The following is a 22,163-nucleotide window of genomic DNA, read 5'->3' on the forward strand; positions in this document are numbered from 1 at the left end:
TCTTCCATGTCAATTGTTGCTCGCATCACGAGCTTGTAATATTGAATGGAAAACGTTTTCTGATTGTCACACTCCTTCTGCCTAACGACAGATGCAAAAAAGCACACTTCTTATTATGCGACCCTCGCATTTTTGCTATATAATTTTTTATAGTAAGCAGCATTAATTTATTATTTTTCGGAGTGAACGGCAGGGGCCCCACGTTTTTGATGGGGAGTGGATATTACTGTCTCTACTTCTACGTAAGGCACATATCCTATAATTAGGTTTTTTAACTTAACCAACGTCTTCTAACTGGTTATGAAAGAAAATTAAAAAATTGATGCATATACTATAAGGTTATTCAAGGATATGTTCCATATATCACGTTATAGTGCAATAATATTATGAAGTGGAGAGATACAAGGTGAAACACCAAGGACCAAAATAATACCTTGAGACAATCGTTATCTCTCGCTCTCTCTAGTGGGAAAAATTTCCTCAAAGTCTCCGCATTTCTCTATCCCCTCTGTTCGCACTGTGAGCGTAAGGCGCTAAAAAAAATGCCAAAATGCTGCCCACGGGACCTTGGTTTTAACTACACTTTGTGTGCCCAGGAATGGAGCTGAAAAACATCGGAATTGTAGGCTGAAGTTAGGAAGCAGCCGTTTTAGGCAAGTAGAAGAACTGTTCGTACTATAAGGATTATTTTTTGTTCTTGGTCGTCAAGACTGGCTATTTTACATAGTTAAGTCTTAAATGCTATTTATGCTGGTAGGGGTTCCCCAAGACAATTTTTACGAGCCTACTCTACTAGGAATATGCTGCTAGAATAGGCAAATAGAACCATGTCCCCGTGTTCATCTGATCTTGCGACGCCCAATGCCTACTGCTAATCACAAGGGAATTTCAAGCCTTGTATCTGTGTTAATGGCCAAATCTGAGAGTATGTTATGAATATTGGCTCAAGCGCGAAACGTGATCAAGATTCCATATGAGTGCTCAGTTTCTAGATAACGGTTTCGAAGATGAAGTCTTGTGACCCTTAATCTTTTTTGCTTAGCGCTCTAAATAATAAACAACAGACATGTTCTCTACTTTGGCCACTCTGCTATCTTAGCTCATAATGTATTGACACACGTTATGAGTTGTCGGTTGTACAGCACTAACGGGGGGAACGTGCATGTGAATGGCACATTAATAAATCTACGTTTACGTAAGTACTTACATAAACGCACGTCCAACCAGTTAAAAGCCTAGCACACGTTGATAGTCCTATCGCAAAAAGAAATTTCTAGAATCCACTTGAGCTTTAATAGCTTAAGGCAGCGACCAGTATATACTGGGTTTGTCAGATCCTTCTATTCGCAGAGCTTGCAACTGTATTCTTGACCACATCCGCCTTGTGGATTTGTGGTCCTTGCATAATCCCACTCGAAATAACCAAAATCCCCTTTTCTTTTGAGCCGTTGCTTGCCTCACTCGATGTATATTGCCTATTCCAATTTATCTAGCATTAATTTATTTTTTCCTCGTGTTGCCGTGCTAATATTTTTCACTTTTTTTCGGAAACCTTCCGTATTTTATCTGTCAATCTAAAGCAACCCAAAACCTATTATGTATGCGGATCCCAGGAGTCTCCCAAGTATATATATGTGAGGCTAATTTCCCCTCGATCGATAGATCTAAGAATTTTGTTCTGTAGAGTCACTCAACTTTCGATCTTAGCTATTGCTATTCTTCCTACTAGTCTTTATTGTTAGCTTAGCTTTGATAGCCGCTGATATCAACCCCGCATAGAAGATACTTTAGTTGACAGATTTTAAAAATGGCTTCCAGAGATTTACCAAAGTCGGTCGGCCAGTTCGCCTGGGGATGGACTCACCACTTGAGAGATGAAATTACATGGAACAAGTCCAAGCAAGAGTTGATCGACAACGATTTGCAGCCGGATGAGGTTGAGAAGCAGCACAAGGTCAAGATGAAGAACTTGTGGCCTGCTTTCTGTGCTGGTGCCGGTTTATTTTCCGATGGTTACGTTAACAATTCCATCGGTACGGTGTCTTATGCTTTAAAGACTATCTACGGTAAGACTTATACTAATTCCAACGCTATTTCGAACATTTCTTCGATTGCATTCGTCGGTACTGTTGTTGGTCAATTATCTTTCGGTTACATTTCCGACCGTATTGCCAGAAAGGGAGGTATGATGGCTGCCAACATTATCTTGATTCTTTTTACTATTTTGTGTGCTGCTGCCACTTGGGGTGCTCATGGTTCCCCACAAGGTTTATTTGCTGCTCTCACTACTTTCAGATTCTTCTTAGGTATCGGTATTGGTGCTGAATACCCAACTGCTTCTGTTATTGCATCTGAATTTGCTAACCAATTGCCAGCCGGTAAGAGAAATCGTTACTTCAACTGGTTCACTAACACAATGATTGATTTTGGTTTCGTTGTTAGTGCCTTTGTTCCATTGGTATTGTTATGGATCTTCTCTAAGCGTCACTTGACAGCTGTCTGGAGAATGACACTTGGTTTGGGTGCTATTCCTCCAATTTCTCTTTTCTTCATGAGATTGAAGATGGCCGACTCTGATTCTTTCCAAAAGTTGAACATGAAGAAAGTTAAGAAATACCCATACTGGTTGATCTTCAAATTCTACTGGTTTAGATTGACAATTATTTCTTTGATCTGGTTCATTTACGATTTCTCTGCTTACGCTTTTGGTATTTATTCATCTTTCATTATTGGTAGTATCATTCCAGATGGTGACATTTACAAAACTTGGGGTTGGAATGTGGTTTTCAACTTGTTTTACATGCCAGGTGCCTTGTTGGGTGCTCTCGCTGCTGATTACATCGGACCACGTTTGACTTTGTTCATTGGTGTTGGTTTACAAGGTGTCATCGGTTTCATCATGGCCGGTTTGTACCCACACTTGAAGCACCACGTTGGAGCTTTCGTTGTTGTCTACGGTATTTTCACCACTTTGGGTGAATTCGGTCCTGGTGATAACATCGGTTTATTGGCTTCTAAGACTAGTGCTACACCAATTAGAGGTCAATACTACGGTATCGCTGCTGCTATCGGTAAGATCGGTGCTTTCGTCGGAACATGGGTTTTCCCAGTCATTATTAAGAATGCCGGTGGTTCAGACACCGACAGTGGTAACCAAGCTCCATTCTACGTTTCATCTGCCTTGTGTATTTTCTCAGCAGTCTTGGCCCTTCTCTTCTTACCAGGAGTTGGCCAAGATGCCATCAACAAGGAGGATGCAGACTTTGTTCAATTCCTTAAGGATAACGGTTATGACACTGCTCAATTAGGTAACGGTGAAGTTGTTGAGACCACTTCTGTCGACTTCTCTGACGACTTGAAGAACAAGAAGTCTCCAGACAACACCAACGTTGAAGAACGCTCCCTTGCCAGCTATAATTAATGATCGACAGTGGTAACTAAGCTCCATTCTACGTTTCCTCAGCTTTATGTATTTTCTCAGCAGTATTGGCTCTTCTCTTCTTACCAGGAATTGCGGCAAGATGCCATTAACAAGGAAGAGAACGAGTTTGTTTAATTCCTAAAGATAATGGTTAAGTCAATGCCCAATTAGGTAACAGTGAAGTTGTCGAGATCACTTCTCCCGACTACTCTGACGCCCTGGTGAGCAAAATGCCAAAGTTGAACCACTAACTTTAATTCATCAACTGAAGCCTAATTTTCTGTATGTGTTTTTATCACGATCTCTTCAAGTATCTTTTAATAATATTATTTATTTGCTAATTAAAAGTTTAGAATATTTAGAATATCTTCGTAAGGCACAATTGAGGTTGCAAAAAAGATGACACCCAGTCCAAGATATTATCTGTACTTATTTTCTAACGCAAATGTGGTTTGTTCTTCTCCTACCCTGAAGCTCTACAAGACAGGATCTCATCGCACAAATCAAAACCTTATTTGTATGGGGCATCTCATATTAAATAAGGTTTGGTCATTCAAGAATTAGTCGACAACGGTTAGTTGATTATGGGAACACCAATCAATGTGAAGCAAAAGTTTGCAGCATTCTTTGCACATAAAATATTAATCCAAGTGAATTAATATCCACTTGGCACTACCACATTCTGGGCATTCTATAGTTATATACTATGTTCAAAGAATACCCCATACATTAAGGATTCGCGGATATTCGTTCGTAAATTTGCTGGAGTAACAATGGAGCGGTATCGTGTATGTGGTCACGTGTGTGGAGATAGTATGCGTTTCCCCGCGCCCCCAGAAGAACAAAAAACCTACAAATGTTGGGGTAGAGATGCAAAAATTGTTAATTTCTTCCAAGTTACGGAGTAATGCTGATGCAACCCAGTGCGGGACAGTCCAATAGCAGCAGTTATAATAGGCATACACTTTAACGATGTGTGATCTGGTAAGGTCCGTTGATGGCATAGATAGCAAAGATCGACAAGTTCGCTTGTTCGCTCATTTTTGATTTCCCTTTATTTCTCTGTGTTCTTGAGACCTCTCAAAATTAAGCTAATGAAGCCATTAGCGAGAGCCTCTTTCAACTCCATAGCTTCCGATTGCCTTAATTTCTCCACCACTGCTGCCCCCAAATTTAAGGATAAACCCATAGTATCTACTAGCAGCATGGTGCAAACTTAGTACCAACAGATCTGAGAAAATGCAGGATCGAGATTTAAAGGCCTTCAATTTGTTTAAACGTTTATCCATCTTCTCCATTTGGTGAAGCATTGTAGCAAGCGAAAAGTGGAGAACTGGCGGCTATTTTTCCTCCACACACAAGGTTTATAATTTATCGTTGTTGGATAATTTCTTAAGCGGTACAGCTATCTGATCTTGAACATGTTGGTTTGTAACTAGAGGATTCTTATATATAACATTTAGTACTTCTGCATTCATAAAAAGTGGGTCGAGGAAAAGACTCCAAATATGGCTAGTATTACTTCAACAATGTCATTAGCTGATGAGAAAGCTCAGATCTCCCATATCGACGTGGAATCGGAAATCGACTCCTTGAAGAACTCGGAAAATCTAGGAATTAGCGAAGTGCACAAGCAATATTTGATTGCAAAACACGGAAGATATGATTTGACACCGTTGCCTACCATGGATGATGAAGATCCCTTAAACTGGCCAAATTGGGTCAAAAATTTCCAGTTGGGAATAGTTGTCTGCCATGGATTTTTCACAACTTTCTTTGCATCCGGAACTGTCCCTGCGTTTGGACCGTTGTCCGTTGAATTAAACCAACCCATTGATAGGGTGTCTTACGTGACGAGTTGTCAAATTATCATTCTTGGTCTTTGTCCTAGTATATGGACACCGTTTATGAATAAGTATGGTAAACGTCAAATCTTGATTATAACCAGTTTTATCGCAACAATGTTTAACTTAGGATGCGTATTTGCAAAGTCATATGGAGCATTAATTGCTTTAAGATGTATGGTAGCATTCTTTTTTTCAACGGGAACCGCAATTGGTGGTTCCGTTGTAAGTGAAACAACATTCAGTCACCAGAGAGGGTCCCGGTCTGGAATCTGGGGGTTGATGGTTAACTTGGGGACTATTGCTGGTCCTTTATTCATGGGTTTTGTCGCGCAAAGGCAAGCTCCCAAGTATATTTTTGTTGTCTTCACCGGAATAAGTTTTGTTCAAGTGCTATTGTACATATTCTTCGCCAAAGAAACCACCTACAATTATGACGACAAATCAAGAAATGAGCCTAACCGGTTCAAGCAGTTGATCAGGTTTAGGACCATAATGCCAGAAAGAAAGGCAAATATTGCTAAAATCTTATCTCCAGCAAAGCTCTTTGCCAGTTGGAAGGTTGCAGTCGCTGGTATAGCATATGGTATTTGTTTTATGTTCGACAATATTGCAACAAACGTTGAATTGCCAATTGTGATGGGAGAGAAATTCCATATGGGTCCACAAGCAACTGGTTTGCAATTTCTCTCATTCTTAATCGGATCCCTCATTGGTGAACAATTTGGTGGTTGGATGAGTGACAAGTGGATGATTTTTGGCAAGAGTAGAAATAAAGGCAAAGCGTTTCGTTTATGGATGTCTTATCCAGGATTTATCACATCAGTAGTCGGATTGGCTGTCTACGGAGTACAGATCCAAAAAGCTGAATCGTGGAATATTACTCCACTTGTTGGTTTAGTTATTTGTTCTGTTGGTTTACAGATAGTAACAACTACCATGATTGCTTTCTCGATGGATACGGAACCTACTCGTCACAGTGAAGTAGCCTTGTTTCTTACTGCTGTTAGACAGACGCTAGGATTCATCGGCCCATTCTTCTATCCTAAAATGTATAGTTCTCTTGGGTTTGCTAATGCATATGGTATAATGGCTGGCCTTATTGCCGCACTTGCAATGATTCCCACAATAATTGTTCACTTCTACGACGATAAGAACCGTCATTTATAGTTAGACAATATGAATATATGAATAATGATATAATCCCACTACTGCCCACAGTTCTATTTCTCTTTGAATACTACATAATGTCTCCTTCTTCATGAATACGTAGTATTACTATCTACAATTCTCTAATGCAAACCCCTATATGTCGCCTATCAGTTTTACCGGAATATCTCCATATCCCTTTCTAGCGTCTCTACCACCTTTACTTACATCTGTTCCAAATCGAGACAATGGCCATATTACTGTGACCACTTTGCCTACAACGAGTCCTTGACTTATAGAGCCGAAGTTATTGGAGTCAACTGAATGGAAGGAATTGTCACCTTCCACCCACAAGTGGTTTCTGGGTACTCTGGTTTCGTCCTTCGGGTATGGGGGATGCTTTGGTTTTACTGTATCTCCTTGTAATCCCACCACTCTTTTCGTTAACACCTTTTCTGGGTCTGAAGGCGAGCGGAACAATATCACGTCGCCTCTTTTCAACGACTCGGGCTTCTTGAGGTTATATTTTCGTACTAGCACGATATCTTTGGTGGTTGTCTCTGTGCCCGGGTTGAATGTTGGAGTCATAGAGAACCCTGAGATCTGATACGGCAGAAATACATGACTAGAAAACGAGTATAATACGGGAAACCACGTCAATGTGAGTAATGTAGTTTTTATCCCACTTGGTATAGACATTTTTACGTATATCCACCAATAGACAATATATAATATAAGACTTTATCTCCAATTACCAGTTCTGACTAATAGTGCCGCTAAATGCTCCAATGGTTTCATATTCAAAATGTTGAGACACATTCTTTTTTTCTGGTGTCTCAGAAATGAGAACTGAGACAAGTGAATATTTTCAGAGTATGGAAGATGGCTTGTTTGCTGTGATTGTATAGTTGCAACCATAGGTAATAATAATTAATAAGTAGTAAATCGTAGGATTTATTATTTTTGATTTTTTGTTATTATTAACTGGTGGTGGTTCATTATTTAACATGGCAGCCCCAAAAAGCGGTCTTCTAGACCAGATTCTCTTGGAAGATATCGCCAGATACTGTCCGCAGCAATTTCTTGCTTTCCACACTTGCATGTCCAAAGAGGTGCCGGATCCCGATTCTTGCGCCAAAGAGCAGTACGGATTGGCTGGTTGCATCAAGAAAACAGTCCCTTCCTTCAATAAGATCCAAACCGTCTGCGCTGGAAAGCTACAGGCATACGAAGCTTGCTTGAGAAACAATAACAGCGATACAAAGAAATGCGAATCCGACTTGCTGGAGTTGAGAGATTGCGCTTTCGGTACCTTAGACACCAAGTAGGTGACTACGGTGTAACAACCATAGAAAGTTAATAGAGAAGGAAGACAGGTCGTGGTCCCTATTACTGTGGTCTTGATTCCGATTTTGTTGTATATATTCCAAATCTAATATTTATAAATACATTTTACCTACGAGTTGACACTTTGTGGGGAATCCGTCCTTATCTTGTCTGTTGTAATGTGTCTTATGATTGGTCATTGTTTATAATTTTGTCATACTCCCCGCCTTACTCTCTTCTGTACTTGTATGACAATTTATCTAATCTAATGTTAGAGAAAAAGCTGTTTGTCGTTTTCCTGATCTCTGGATGCAAAGTATGGGACTCTTCGATTTCATGTTTGTGGTGAAGAAGCTCGTGCTCAATATCCTCCTTATGTTTAATTAAAACATCTGGATCATTTGCCATGTGGTACTTCTTCCAATGGTGTTCTTCATACTCGCTCTCAAAATCCAAGTGGTGACCTTGTCCATAACCGAAGTCCGGCAACTCCCCGCCATTTTGGGTGAATTGCTTGTATTCTGCAAATGAAATCACACCATCATTATTAGTGTCTAGCAAGGCAAGTATCGTTTTCACTACATGATCTTTGGCTTCTTGAGTAATAATTTCTTGGTGGTGACTTGTGTGTTCTCCCATTCCAGATCCGTCTCCGACTACTTGATCGCGTAAGAGACCATACAAGTTGAGAATATCGGACCTTCCCCAATTGCCCTCTCCTTGGACGTCGTGCAACTTGAAGAAGTACTCGGCATCGTAACGTGATAAGTCGTGTTCTTCCAACATGTGCCAGTTTTGCCAGCTCAATCCAGGAGGCTTTTGGTTTTTAACTTGTTGTTGGTCTTGATGGTGGTCTCCATGAGCATTGATTCCAGAAGCAAACAAGGCGCTTCCTGCCAATATTAATGCTAATTTCATTTTATTTAGTGAATTTCAATCTCGCTTCTTGCTTCCCGATTTTTCTCTGTAGCTAGCCAATAATTCAAAATAGAAGCACTCTTATTGTAACCCCCGATAAACAAATAACAACTTCTTTTTGCAGAAACATTTTTACAGCATTTTACAACACCCGTTCGCAACGCTCGCTCGGTTGCCCCAAAGAAGAATCACAGATCAGAAAATGCCTTAAAGAGAAGAAGAGTTCTGAAGTTCGCGTGTCAAGTTGTGCAGGAGAGGTGAGATAGTTTATGTTGTGAGTGTATTGAGTTTACTGAGTGAAGGGAGTTTGTATTTGTTTTCTTGTGAGAACCGATAAGTTGTGAGTACAGTGTACAACCAGTGCTCACAGTGAATTTTCACGTTTTGCTTTCTGCTATGTTCAGTAAGAGTTTAGTACAAGTTTAGTACAAGATTAGTGCAAGGTCAATTCCGTTCAGTTCAGTTCAGTTTTCTGTTCCTGTGTTCTACTCTTCGTTATGTTCTGTGTGCGGGGGGCATGATTTCTTTCTGCACTGAGTCTCAGTCAGTGTCTCACTAAGTGTCTCCTCTCTCAGTGTGTCTCTCTCTTTGTCAGTGTGTCTCTCTCTTTGTCAGTGTCTCACCCAGTATCTTACACAGTATCTCTCACTCTCACTCACCCTATGCCTGTGCGATTGTACCTCACTTACTTAGTTTTGTACCCTGTGATTAGCTGGATTACTTCTATTGCCTGAAAACCTCAACTCACTTTGATAACCTGTGTGAGATATGTTTTTTTTTTCTTTCTCCACGTTTAAGGGGAGGTTTTGTTTCAAGGGGAGGTTTTCTCAGTTGAGTTTGAGTCACAGTTTAAGTTAGTTTTTCACGACAGAAAGTCAGGACAGGTAAAGAGTTAGCTCTTTGGTACAGCAACTGATATACACAATTGCATAGAAAATATGGCTACAAAGAAGGATAAACCTACAGAATCAAGAGTGGGAAGAGACAACCAGCGCTACAACCCAGAAACGGGAGCTAGAATGGTTGCTGGTTGCATTTGCTTGGACGCTGCTAAGGAAAAGTTGATCATGATCCTGTCATCGTCTCACCCAGGAAGATGGGTATTGCCTAAAGGTGGTATTGAATTGGACGAAACTGACGACTTCATAGTGACCGCTGTGAGAGAAACATGGGAAGAAGCCGGCGTTGAGGGTAAGATTACCCAGAAATTACCCGTGGTGTTAGACTCGCGTGGGACCAAAGCTCCCGTAATTAAAGGAGAGTTTGACCCTCATGTTGTCGTCCCTAAGACCGAATTCCACTTCTACGAGATGATTGTGGATGAATTGAGTACAAAGTGGCCAGAGTCAAATAAGAGAGATAGGCGTTGGTGTACGTATTCCGAGGCCAAGCACGAATTATTGTTAGCAAAGCGCCCTGAGCTCATTGAAGCATTGAACCACACCAATATACTAAAAGATACCAATGAGCTAGATGCCTCGGTTGATGATTACTAGAGGTTAAGGGGAGTTATTAAAGGGGACAAAATTAGGAAACTAGAAAACTATATATCATAATACAAAAGATTCCAAAGAATCGAACATATCTGAGAAACAATCCATGCATTCAAAAGACATCTATACAATGACATTTTATTTAAATAATCCTCCCATAAGATTAGCTAACATATTTTGCAGTCCCCCTGAGTTACCAAGATTCAAGTTGAAGTAGACCTTGCCCAAATACTCCACAGATGGAGTGAGATCATATGATGATAATGTTGGTTTGTAATGGTTATATAACTTGAGGAACTTCTGACCGTTAGCCGAATCATTTTCCTTGGAAATAGTGATCACAAGCAATTGTATGTAGTTGATTAATGGAAATTGCTCGAAGTACAAAATTTCGGTGTCGTCTTCTTTTATCTTTTCAAACTTGTGATTGTCCTTTGTCAAGAGATTCAAGTAGAGATCTTTTGCTTCATTGACAAACTTGATGTTCTTCAAATAAGCATAATTAATAATAGCTCTACTTAAGAACAACCCCGCATCCATATCTTCTGAATTTTGCTTGTACCAGTCATACAAGTAATTAATATACAATGGAACAGACTCATATGTTCCCAATAATAAGTGCAATTCTGTAATGGCAAAGACTTTCTGTCTGTCATCTTCTGTTTTAATATTCTCTCCATTGTCATTTTTGAGGAAATTTAAGTTCTTGGTTCCGAAAATATGATGTAATTCCACATCACCAAACTTGTCCCCGTCAGCTTGCGACCAATTGACACTCTGTTTGGCCAAATCATTCAAACTTGGGTCTGAATCAGGTAAATGGGAGATCAATTCGATAAGTTTGAGTTTGAGATCCTTGTCCTTTTGAGCAGAAACTCCACTTTCTTGGTAAACTTGAATCAAGTAACTTATCAAGTCGCTAGAAGAAGCAAATTCCTTGTTTTTCGACAAAATACTGGATCCTTGGTAAAGCAAATCAATGGCTTCTTTGTATTGCTTAGCCTTCACGTATCTGTTGGTGATTGTTCTCAACGTCTGGTGAGCCTCATAAAAGGAACCACTGTCAATTTTCGACTGGAACCTTTGTAAAGTTCTCAGTAATTTAGCATCAGTCATTACGATTTGTATTAATTATTATTCTATATATATAAATATAACAGCTGCCTCTAGTTAGTTATAGTATGGAAAAGAACAGTATGTAACAACGTTGTTGAATTCTTTCATTGGTCCTTTTTTCTCTTAGCCGCTCAGAATTGTTATACACGCATTTAAATTCAGGACATCAGGATTTTGCAGCTGCGAATTGCACCTGTCCACTATTAATCATGGCAGAGTCTGTAGTTCTTGAAGATACTTCTGAAGTGCTCTTGGGGCGTTTTTCTTTAAAATCCATGGCTTCAGACCGGGGACGTTTCCGTTCTCAAAATGGGTAAATTCTTTAACTAGAAGTGCTTGGTGGATGGTATCGTTCAAAAGAACGTGCATGTGTTTGAAGTTGTCTCGCAAGGTGCTGTTAGCTAACTCCATTTGTCCTATCCATTGATTGAGTCTGACATGAGATACATTATCAATTAATAGGTACCTTAGCTTGGGAAATTTGTAGTTATACTGAACAGGAAACCACGAATTGAATATCAAAGCCATGTCTATTCTCTCGAAAACAAGACTGGTAAGTGTTTCTCTGCTGTTATCCAAGATTTTGTATAACAAATATCCGAACCATAGCAAACCCATTCTTCTGGAGGCTTCATAATGCTCGAAAGTTTTAACGTATTGCTTGTTGAAGTATGCCTGAATGAAGTCCTGAGGGTTAGCTAAACTAGATTGCAACTTCAAACAAAACATAACATGCACAAATGATTGTACAATTGCCTTGTTGCTGGATATGGAGAACAGCTCTAGTTTGAATTTGCATTCGTCAATGGTGTTTATCATCCTCTCAATTTGGTCATTAATTTTAATGTTGAAGTTGGATAATTTGTAGTTCTCTATTATTATAGTCAACCTTTTCAATGTTACAGGTGTTTCGGAGCATAGATATCTCAACCAATGGAAAGAATTAGTGCCAATAGTCAATGATTCTAAAGACGTAAACCTATCAAAGTTGTGTAGGAACAAATTTTGAAAACTTTCTGGTCTTGGAGTACGTAAGAGGGACTGAATGACGCTTGATGCCACCTTGGAACTTGGCCGTCTCGTGATAACACCCTTTTCTCTGGAGACAACGATTATGTCTTTTATCCAACTACATATCATAGGACTTTTCACAATGGATCTGATATGACTAAAATTCAAGCAAGAACTATCCCCCAAGCTATATTCATTAAAATGAATCGGCTTGAGTGAGAACAACATAAACCTGAACTGAAAATAAAAGTACCTAGAAGTAGTAATAAACGATTTTACGTCTTTTAGGGTACATTCAGTTATTATGAAGACGAAGAAAAGGATTCTAGCCACAAGCTCAGCGGGTAGACACATAATTGTTGGGGGAAGGCGATCAAAAGGTGGTAATGATTTAGTTGGAGGCATTTCAGAGACTTGGAGTGTCATATTTAGCAATGGCTGTACGACTTCTAGTGGCTCGAGGTGTTTTGTTGTATTCACAGGCAGTATAGGATTGCAGCAATACTCTTGACATTCATCTCCACCACACACAACATGATTCGAACTTCCGCTAGCGTAATCTTCTCCCGCAAATCGATTCAATAATCGACCTACATCTCCTCTACCAACATTAATATCTAATTGTGACATTTAACACCCCCAACACTAAGTCTAGCGTAAATATTCTATCTTATACCAATGAATCCTTTTTGCAATCATTCCTTCTATACTGTCTCCACATGCAGGTACCCATCCTTTCCTGTTTCTCCGGGTCTCAAAGAACAGGGAAAAAATGACGAATCAAATTGGATTATTATATACAGCGATGGTATATATTAAATGGAATAGAGTTGTAATAGCATCTAGTTGCTAAACCATTCATATATCATAGCATCATGAGAGCCGCCGCCAGATTGTTAAATCGTGTACCACTCATCAAATTTGTTGGTGGACCACATCCAGCACCAAGTAAGTATAGAGATTCGGAGACCGAAAAGTTCTCCGGATGAAGCAAGAACTGAGAATGTCAAGTTACTAACGATTGTAGCCACCATATCAAAGGCCGTCAAGCCACATCCATTGGCACCAAAGGGTGAAATACCAGGTGGAGCTGCCTCTTCAGGCTCAACTTACTTTAACAGCAATCCAATTGAGCCAAAGGAAGGTGAATTCTTCTCCAGAGCTCAGTTATCGCAGAGATTCAGATACAAGGTTCCAAAGGAAGACGAAATTGAGGATATCATCAGTGGAGGTGCCGAGGTTGTCTTCTAAGGTAAGACGTTTACCACAAACTTGCGATATAGACGCTTCTTTGCATGAAAGTCTCATGGAGTTACAAGATCTAAGACTAATGGGATGTTTCATCAGGAGATAGAGAGAGAAAATGCATAATTTGTCACTTTCAATCTTGTTATTGAAGAAATACACAATTTGCTCCGTTTAGAAAGTTTTCTTGTCTTATTTCTGTGCTATATATCTATCCAAACATCTACTTACGACTCATCTATTTATTTCATACAACTACTTATATAACATATACAATAAAAGTCATTTGGTTACGTAATTTGGTTCCTCATATTTCATAATGTATGGACACTTAGTATGGACAATTCAAATGGTAGATATCCCACTGGGGAGTTTAGCCTATCTCATGTAATTTGAATTTCAAATTGTACATTATTCTTCACAATTATTTACAGATACATGAACCACACACTTCATTACATACATTAATACAATTAGACACCTTTCCTCCTCTCTCTCCACTTCAAATCCTACCTGCTACCTCTACTACGTACCCTCTGTAACCCTCTGTTGCAAACCACCTGCACACAAACAAACATTTCCTTTTTGCTGTTGAAGTGAGAAATCTGAGAATCGCCACTGAACGAGCATAAAACAGAGTACACTGATAAACTGATAAATATATTGTGTTGAAGTCGGTAGGATTCATCTCGTTATAGAGTCAATTGTGTGATATATTGCATTGTTTAACCAGGTAGATCGATTTGCCATTAATTTCAGTGAACGAAGTTCGAAGCCGGTGAGATTACATTACCGCTTATTTCATTGATATCTCATAGTGAACACTGAGTATCCACTCTAGTCACAACTCTCTAAGCACTATGAACCACAATCCACTCCAATGGGGAAGACCCAGCAATGACACATACGGCCAATACAACCACAACATCGCTAACGCCTCCGTGCGTGAAGCCGACCACCAAAGTTTGGATAGCTTCCCTAAGATGAACACCCAACAACCCATAATTACAGGTACTTCAGTAATCGCCCTCAAATTTAAGGACGGAATTATAATGGCGGCCGATAACTTGGGATCTTACGGTTCCTTATTGAGATTCAACAATATCGAAAGATTGATCAAAGTGGGCCTGGAAACCATCGTTGGTGTGTCTGGAGACATTTCTGACTTACAGCAAATCGAAAGAATATTGGATGAATTGGAGACTACTGAAGAAGTATATGACAATGATGGAGGCCACAACTTGAGAGCTCCTCATGTGCACGAATACTTGTCCAGAGTTTTGTACAACAGAAGATCTAAGATGAACCCATTATGGAATGCAATTATTGTCGGTGGTTTTAACGATGACAAAACACCATTTTTAAGATACATTGATTTGTTAGGAGTCACCTACGGATCTTCCACTTTAGCCACTGGATTTGGTTCTCACTTAGCAATTCCCTTGTTGAGACAATTGATTCCATACGACGTTGATTACGTCAAAGTTACCGAAGAGGAGGCCAGAAAAGCCGTAGAAAACAGTATGAGAGTGTTATTCTACAGAGACGCCAGAGCTGCTGACAAGTACTCCGTTGTCACCATCAAGAAGTCCGAAGACGACCCTTCATCTTACACATTCACCCATGAAAAGGACTTGAGGGTCCAGAACCAAAGCTGGAAATTCGCTAAGGACATCAGGGGATACGGAAGTAAGCAGCAGTAGATACTATGTGTGTAGAAGGCCGAGTTTCCGCTCGCGACCACTATTCATAAAAATACATAAAAAACAAAATATATCGTATCGTTTAACCGTAATACAACTGCGTAATTTATTGCAACTGCAACAGAACCTTTCGATGTGGTCTGTGTCACTACAGTACATATCAACCGCATACATGTTTATCTCTGGTGCAGTAAAACTCTATTGTGTGGAAGGGCATACCCCTCCCCATCACTTGCATTTACCGAATCACCCAATTACACGATTCCAAACGGTGACAATAGGGTTGTGGTATTTTTAAGTATTTTTAAACCTCTATCTTCCACAGATTGGTACCGGAGTTAGATATTTTCTGGAAATGTATTAACTCGCACACATTTGGCATGGTTTTGGGTTTGGGAGAGAATATTTTCTAAGACTTCGTTATCAACGCATCCTCACTCAGGAGCACGGGCCGGGTCGTGGTGTTGTCATTGTTGAATCACAACCCAACGATTTGCGCTTGAGCCTCAACCGTGTGGCCGTATTGTTGATGTTGTTCGACTAACATGTACGATGGTTTCAGTTGGTCTAATGTGATTGTTGAAAGGGCTCCACATTCAGCGTAGTGTGTATAGGGGGAAGAAGCATTTACGCTATTAATAATCGCACCAGGGGTAAAAAGTCTATTTGCTTGGGATAAGCTCAGCTCTGGAAACAAGAAATTCCCGCCCACATCCACTTCACGTATGGAAGCCCCTCATTCGGAGAGATTTGCATTTCACGCCTGTTGACAACTGAATGGTGCGTTGTTGGCCACAATACACTTGCAGTTTATTTTTGTCCCAACTGCATATACCAAACAGACGGGCTTCTAGAATGCTTCCTATTTCATCGAAGAAGTCTTTTGAGTACAGGAGAGCGTTTGTTGAGCACAATTTTTTACATGGACTGCGTTCCAATTCTATTTCCCATGGCGCATGGAAAGGAAGACACCTGGCTCACCAAGACCGTTCGCGGCGTGGTGATGGCCAATACCAGATATTTTGTAGCTCTCTTACCCCTAATAATATCCTTATCGTGTGTGTGTTGTGGTATGTGTGGTTCGTGAAGTTTCCACTTGTTTCTATAAACCTCTAATGACCTGCGGCCTCACCCGTGGTACAACCACCACATAAAGTGCTCGTATGGTGATACTCCATCTCACTGCCAACACCAGCCCACTATATAAACCTGCAGTACTCCGGACCTTACCTGCTCTATCTGAGTCTTAGTCATTGCACGTCCCAACATCCTTGGCTTTCTCTCGCCTATTCCGTCCCACGCTAAATCCCACTAACTCTTTTACCACTAAATTCGCTAGCCTTTGTGCCGAAGCACACCCTGTTCCAAAAAAAGAAAATACTCACCTTCACCCCACTAATCGGTTTCTCCATCTATAGAGCGCAGTTGACGAAACTTTATCACGCATATTTGGATATTTATAACCTTGGATATTTATATATGTGTGTTTGTGCATTGACCTTTTGGACGTCCTGCCCTTGCTTTTTCGGTTCTTCCTAACTACCCAATTCCCACTTGGTTTCCAGGCTCCAGTTTTTTCTCTATCTACTACTACACCTCTGTGAGTTTAGCCTGTGTCTGCATCATTCCAGACAACGGAACCTCATTCAAACCCCCAAAAAGTTCCGTGCATTTGAAATTGCCTTAGTCGTTTCTGGTGGACATCTGATTCTGTTAGAAACGTCAAGTTGAAACAAGAGATCCGCTGATCGAGCCAGAGCGCCAACCTAGTTATCCGCCTCACATTGACAGTCCATTCCGCTGCTGGAAGTCATACTTCACTTGTTGAGCCACCAACCCACGCAGACCCTGGATCCGGTCATCGCAGCCGTATAGTGTTGTTCCTCAGTGCCAACGGGTGATTCCACGTCATAACATCCTGTAACATTTACCTCGCCATATTACACTCCGTGAGCCTACAATTGTTCTTCCAGTAATTCCTTCTGTGCATACTTTTGAGGAGTGCAAGCACATTAATAGAAGACACTTAGAATTTACCCCATTGCATATAAGGGTTTGCATTACCTCCACGGTTTAGATAATACTTCGCTTCCCAACTGTGCCTTTATCGGGTCGGGCTCATCAAAAAAAACAGAGGCAGACGGATTTTGACCTTCTGTCTTGTTCTTTTTCCACAATTTTGATACCTTGGTATATTTACTAAGCTTCCGGGCAGTTTTACTCTGAATCATTGCATGATTGTCAAGCGACCATGAGTTTTGAGATAACGTTTCTAGGATCCTCAGGCGGCCCCTTGGAAGGAAGCACATGTGCCATGTTGCTCAAGCCATACGGAATCGGCTACGATGATATCATATCCAATAATTTGCAGGACGAATTAATGTGCATAGACGCTGGTTCAGGGCTCGCCCTGTTAACAGAGATCATCTACAACGAAATGAACTACAAGGAACCTACTAGCAAGTTGTTAAAGTATTATCCTGATTCCTTGGCAATCCAGTCATATTACAAAACAAAGATCACTACTCCATTCCAAAATCTACAGGTTACATCATGCTTCAAGGCTTCACAAGATATATTTAACTCGTTGAACACGTATTTGATAACGCATCCACACCTAGACCACATTGCCTCTCTAGTTATCAACTCAGCATCGTTTTCCAAATTGAAGCCAAAGAATATATTTGGATCTATTTACACAATTGACGCTTTGCAAAAAAACATCTTTAATGGAATTATATGGCCCAATATGCCAAGCTTTGACATATTGAATCTAAATTCCAGAGACTACTGGAAGAAATTTACCGTCAACAACGGTAAATATACAATCACAATGTTCGATTTGAGCCATGGCGAATTGATGAAACACGAGAATACAAAGAATACGAAGAACGGGAGCGTTCCTCACTCTTTGAGTGCCTGCTCCAAATCTAGTCACCAAAAACAGCACTATGTATCTTCAGCATTCTTGATATCGCATAACCCTACCAACGAATTAGTACTAATTTTTGGTGATTTCGAAAGCGATGTGATATCAAAGTTAGACAACAACCTCAAAATTTGGCGACACATTGCACCCATAATAACCTCGTCTGAGAAGCTCCTAAAGGGAATTGTTCTTGAATGTTCTAATTGCAACGGGCTTTCCGAAGCAGAACTATACGGCCATTTGATGCCCAATCATTTAATTGGAGAGTTGAAGGCCTTGGAGAAAGCTTGTCTTGAGGCAAGTCCTGGAATTGAACAACCCCTTAAGGATCTTAACATCATCGTGAATCACGTTAAGGAGCCGATCCTTCGAGGCTCTTGTGCTGCGCCAGACGATAATGTGCCAGACAAAGATGTAATAATAGTAGACCCCAGACAACAAATTCTCCATGATTTAAATGAGAAGAACGAATCAGAAAAACTCGGTGTCCATTTCTCGATTGGACTAAATGGCGTTACCATTGTCCTCTAGCTACTGGCTAGCTAATTCTGTAATATATTGGGAACTGGATCGTTGAGCGTTATAGATGGTACATATTTTGTATATTCAGTTTCGAAGTTGCGAAGAGATGTCATAAATGTATAAATACCTTTTTATAGCTGAAGGGATGTAATATCGATTTGATTATTCAATTCTATCTCTACTGATTTATTAGCAATATTGTGTATAAGGTGTATGTAAAAAAAGAACTAAGAACTAATAATAGTAGGAAAATCCTCCATTTTATGTGCAATCACTTGTCTAAGTGTCTTTTTAGTTAACTTGGTAGTTATCTGTTATCAAGTTATAGTGCAAGTCAAAAGGTAACGACTGTTCATCGTCATTATTAGAAACCACGTCTATCACTTGGAGGTGACCGAGCGAGATATCACTCTCAGTAACATCAGTACTACTAAGTTCTATTCTCAATTCCAATGGGAATAATGCATCTTCATCGCTGGCAGGAATAGTAAATTCGAACGATCCCTGTGGCTCTTCGACAGAAACAGAAGCGATATTGAAAATAACACCGATGTCACTGATCTCATACGAAATGCTATCGTTATGATCCTTCAAGTCCACATCTGAAGATGCAATTGGAACCAAAATTTGGATATTTTCAATGGATGAATGGCTAGATGAAGAGTGTGCATCTACATAGTCAGAAGTCAATTCATATTCCAAAGTAACTTCTGCCACTCCAGAGTCATTCACATTAACCCATGCTGTGATTACAAGTGGAACTAGTGAGAAGTCATCTTGTTTTCCAACGGCTCTCCATCTTAAAACACCTAAAGCTTGGTCGTTTGAAGGGAACGATTTAGACTGGTCTTTCAAGCCAATTATGCTGTCTGTCTTGAATAAGTTACGGTCTACGTTAGGGTGTGTCTTATAGTCAATACCAGCGGCATTTGCGCTCTTCTTCAACAAAATCTTAGAGTGTGCCAATTCAGCGTTATTTATTCTCAATTGCAAGTCACCCTTAACTTCAGATGAGATTATAGAACCCTCACGAGACAATTCAGCCGTCACCTTTTCGTTCACGGTAATCAATATACCATTGTTTGGCACCTTTGGGTTTGCTGGAATTGGCGAGGCACTTTGTGAAATTGGTGGAGTTGCTTCAGGCTGCAAGTGCTGTGGCTTGGGGTGGTTGAAGACAGGCTGTGTATGGGAAAGTAATGATTGGTGTGACTCTGGTACAACCTTAATAGGCTTCTTGCCCAATTGTAAACCACCTCTTGAATGCGATGGCTTGCTTCCTAAGGAGTTAGAAGTTTGATTGGCATTCATTTCGATAACCGGTGTTGGTTGGTACGTAGGTTGGTAAGACTGGTTGTTCTGAGAAGACTGGTAGGAGTCATAACCGCCAGAACGAGAGTTTACACCTGTTGGTACTTGTTCCAAGTTTCTTCTAGCCAATTCCTTTCTTTGGATTTCCTTGGCCCTTCTCTTTCTCTCTTCTGTAGCCTCCAATTCCTTGTTTCTTTCAATAATTTCCTGGATCTTCTCCTCGTGGGAGTCCATTTCCAAGAAAGCCTGGACCTGGCTCAAATTGAGATTCTCCTTGAATCCCAAGTTGATGATTTCATCGAATGCGCTGATGATCTCAAACGCGTGGTCAAATACCTCTCTCTCGTCGACCGAACGCAACAAGTTGCTTACTGTGGATGCAAAGAGGTGTAACGTATCTATGTCCTGGAGAATGTTGGATGTCTTGTTAGTGATCAAAACTATGTAGAACTCCTCCAATGGCTGGTACACGTAACGAACGCTATCATCTTCAACAGTAGTGTGTTGAGAGCTTGAGTTGGAAACGAGACTAGGGAAGTTGGCAAGAAGAGCAGTGATTCTATCCTTGCTCAAGTCACGGAACTGTCTGGATAAAAGCGCCTTACCACCACGGGTACAAATGGAGGCCGCTAAAACTACCATTCTGTGCTTGCTGTATAATGAAAAATAGGGCCTTTAGAGGACGATGAAAATGGCAGCACTGGGCTTTTTGATCTATTCTTCGTTATCTTTTGTGGCACGAAAATGGACCAGTCACCGACAATTAATCTCTGCTAGATGCTTTCTACTCGATTGAACGCTGGTGATGTTAATAGACGTTACCGCTGACCACCGTTGTTGTGGTGTTGACCGGATTCTTCACACCGGTTTCGATTTCGTGTCAACAAAAACTTCAAATCAGTGAGGGTCGTGGCCTGACCGGATTCTTTGGTATGAGCCTGAGCGTGAGACTGCGACGGAGACTGCGACGGAGACTGGCCACACGTCCTGGCTGTTGCACCCATTGGTAGGGGGAAAAGAGAGAATGTGAATGAAGATGAAAAGTAGCAGAGAGAGTGGGTAAGGTGGTGGTAATGGAATTTTATGGTGGTGTGGAAGTTATGTGAGCATTTTATTGGTTCCGTTGGTTCCGTTGGTTCTGTTGGTTCTGTTGATTCTAGGTAGGAGCAGAGTGAGCAATGTGTGTACTATGTGTTTACTATGTGTTTACGATGTGTTTACTATGTGTTTACTATGTGTGTACTATGTGTGTATATTATAGTAAATTCCCTATTCTCTATTCTTAGCGTGCGTAGCTTAGCTTAGTACAGTATGTAACTACGTGGTAGTGACAAACTCTTAGTGAGCGCACAGAAATTCAGTGAGCTGAGAATGAGAGAAAAATGAGTTTGTTCTCTCTAAAGTACGAGGGCCGCTCTCACGGATCTTTTTTAAGGCTCAGTCAAGGGGCAAGGAACAAGTCTTTCTTGCGTACACAGACTATATAATGGAATTGTAATTAGAGACAAAATAAATAAAAGTGATTGGCGGTGTCAATTTCACACAGTGGGGGTTTGGTGAAAATAATCCAGAATAATATAATACTTTTACTTCTTTTCCCTGGGATTTCCCTGGGGTATGGAATGCATAGATCTGTAGGGGCTACTAATCCTCTTGTACACTCAACAGGGGGTGTCATTTTTTATCTAACCGATCCCTGATATCAAAACGAATTCTTTCCTTAGATTCATTATAAGTACTTCGTAAATCGCCAATAGCCGACATTTTTCGATGACTACAAATGGCCCTTCTACTACTGTTCTATTAACGAAATTTCATGCGTCTCGTATACTCCACTAAGTTCTCCCTTTTCAAGATATTGTCTCCAAATCTGAACTATTACAAGATTCGTAGCATATAAAGCACAATACATATAAACACAATAGACATCAATAATACTGAAAAAAATCGACTAAAATCCCACCCATTGGCCCAAAACCTCATCTAAATCAGCATTAATCCAACAACCCCATTCCTTCTTAGTCACTTTAACAGCCACAACTGCCCAATTATGCTTGTCTTATAGTTGGGTATAGAGCCTATCTCACCCTGCAGACAGATTTCCTTATATAAACCCCATAGTGATCACTATTTCGATGATTTGTGGGGTACTACAAATATAATAGCCTCTGACAA

The 22,163-nt window shown here is 40.4% G+C and overlaps 12 protein-coding genes across 12 annotated transcripts; 7 read left to right on the forward strand and 5 right to left on the reverse strand. All coding sequences in view use genetic code 12, as the record gives it.

The window, feature by feature from the left end:
* Positions 1-1,807: 1,807 nt before the first annotated feature.
* On the forward strand, positions 1,808-3,421 carry GIT2 (Git2p; the record flags this gene model as incomplete). Its single annotated transcript, XM_064921411.1, has 1 exon — positions 1,808-3,421. The coding sequence occupies one exon, from the start codon at positions 1,808-1,810 to the stop codon at positions 3,419-3,421; it is 1,614 nt and encodes a 537-aa protein (XP_064775972.1).
* Positions 3,422-4,677: 1,256 nt separating this feature from the next.
* RJT20DRAFT_27527 (major facilitator superfamily domain-containing protein) lies at positions 4,678-6,503 on the forward strand. Its single transcript, XM_064919480.1, has one exon. It carries the CDS (start codon positions 4,930-4,932, stop codon positions 6,433-6,435), a length of 1,506 nt encoding a protein of 501 aa, XP_064775973.1. The 5' UTR covers positions 4,678-4,929; the 3' UTR covers positions 6,436-6,503.
* IMP2 (endopeptidase catalytic subunit) lies at positions 6,504-7,185 on the reverse strand. The gene has a single exon (XM_064919481.1). The coding sequence runs from the start codon at positions 7,111-7,113 to the stop codon at positions 6,571-6,573; it is 543 nt and encodes a 180-aa protein (XP_064775974.1). The 5' UTR covers positions 7,114-7,185; the 3' UTR covers positions 6,504-6,570.
* Positions 7,186-7,224: 39 nt separating this feature from the next.
* Positions 7,225-7,865, forward strand: RJT20DRAFT_125793 (uncharacterized protein). Its single transcript, XM_064916588.1, has one exon. The coding sequence runs from the start codon at positions 7,422-7,424 to the stop codon at positions 7,740-7,742; it is 321 nt and encodes a 106-aa protein (XP_064775975.1). The 5' UTR covers positions 7,225-7,421; the 3' UTR covers positions 7,743-7,865.
* Positions 7,866-8,794, reverse strand: RJT20DRAFT_125794 (uncharacterized protein). Its single transcript, XM_064916589.1, has one exon. The coding sequence runs from the start codon at positions 8,656-8,658 to the stop codon at positions 7,969-7,971; it is 690 nt and encodes a 229-aa protein (XP_064775976.1). The 5' UTR covers positions 8,659-8,794; the 3' UTR covers positions 7,866-7,968.
* Positions 8,795-9,483: 689 nt separating this feature from the next.
* Positions 9,484-10,222, forward strand: RJT20DRAFT_27535 (polyphosphatase). The gene has a single exon (XM_064919482.1). It carries the CDS (start codon positions 9,597-9,599, stop codon positions 10,152-10,154), a length of 558 nt encoding a protein of 185 aa, XP_064775977.1. The 5' UTR covers positions 9,484-9,596; the 3' UTR covers positions 10,155-10,222.
* On the reverse strand, positions 10,222-11,350 carry RJT20DRAFT_27587 (uncharacterized protein). The gene has a single exon (XM_064919486.1). It carries the CDS (start codon positions 11,265-11,267, stop codon positions 10,290-10,292), a length of 978 nt encoding a protein of 325 aa, XP_064775978.1. The 5' UTR covers positions 11,268-11,350; the 3' UTR covers positions 10,222-10,289.
* Positions 11,348-13,075, reverse strand: RJT20DRAFT_125796 (uncharacterized protein). Its single transcript, XM_064916590.1, has one exon. It carries the CDS (start codon positions 12,906-12,908, stop codon positions 11,475-11,477), a length of 1,434 nt encoding a protein of 477 aa, XP_064775979.1. The 5' UTR covers positions 12,909-13,075; the 3' UTR covers positions 11,348-11,474.
* A 60-nt stretch (positions 13,076-13,135) lies between these two features.
* On the forward strand, positions 13,136-13,816 carry RJT20DRAFT_125799 (mitochondrial 37S ribosomal protein YMR31). The gene is made up of 2 exons (XM_064916591.1): positions 13,136-13,226; positions 13,306-13,816. The coding sequence occupies exons 1-2, from the start codon at positions 13,154-13,156 to the stop codon at positions 13,527-13,529; spliced, it is 297 nt and encodes a 98-aa protein (XP_064775980.1). The 5' UTR covers positions 13,136-13,153; the 3' UTR covers positions 13,530-13,816.
* A 567-nt stretch (positions 13,817-14,383) lies between these two features.
* RJT20DRAFT_93064 (proteasome core particle subunit beta 7) lies at positions 14,384-15,226 on the forward strand (the record flags this gene model as incomplete). Its single annotated transcript, XM_064921459.1, has 1 exon — positions 14,384-15,226. One exon carries the CDS (start codon positions 14,384-14,386, stop codon positions 15,224-15,226), a length of 843 nt encoding a protein of 280 aa, XP_064775981.1.
* Positions 15,227-17,477: 2,251 nt separating this feature from the next.
* Positions 17,478-18,686, forward strand: PDE1 (3',5'-cyclic-nucleotide phosphodiesterase PDE1; the record flags this gene model as incomplete). The annotated part of the gene is made up of 1 exon (XM_064921444.1): positions 17,478-18,686. The coding sequence occupies one exon, from the start codon at positions 17,478-17,480 to the stop codon at positions 18,684-18,686; it is 1,209 nt and encodes a 402-aa protein (XP_064775982.1).
* A 141-nt stretch (positions 18,687-18,827) lies between these two features.
* Positions 18,828-21,004, reverse strand: RET2 (coatomer subunit delta). The gene has a single exon (XM_064919484.1). It carries the CDS (start codon positions 20,628-20,630, stop codon positions 18,969-18,971), a length of 1,662 nt encoding a protein of 553 aa, XP_064775983.1. The 5' UTR covers positions 20,631-21,004; the 3' UTR covers positions 18,828-18,968.
* Between the last annotated feature and the right edge of the window lie 1,159 nt (positions 21,005-22,163).

This window comes from Scheffersomyces xylosifermentans, assembly GCF_036884685.1.
Source record: "Scheffersomyces xylosifermentans strain CBS 12540 chromosome Unknown RJT20scaffold_2, whole genome shotgun sequence".
Lineage (NCBI taxonomy): Eukaryota > Fungi > Ascomycota > Pichiomycetes > Serinales > Debaryomycetaceae > Scheffersomyces > Scheffersomyces xylosifermentans.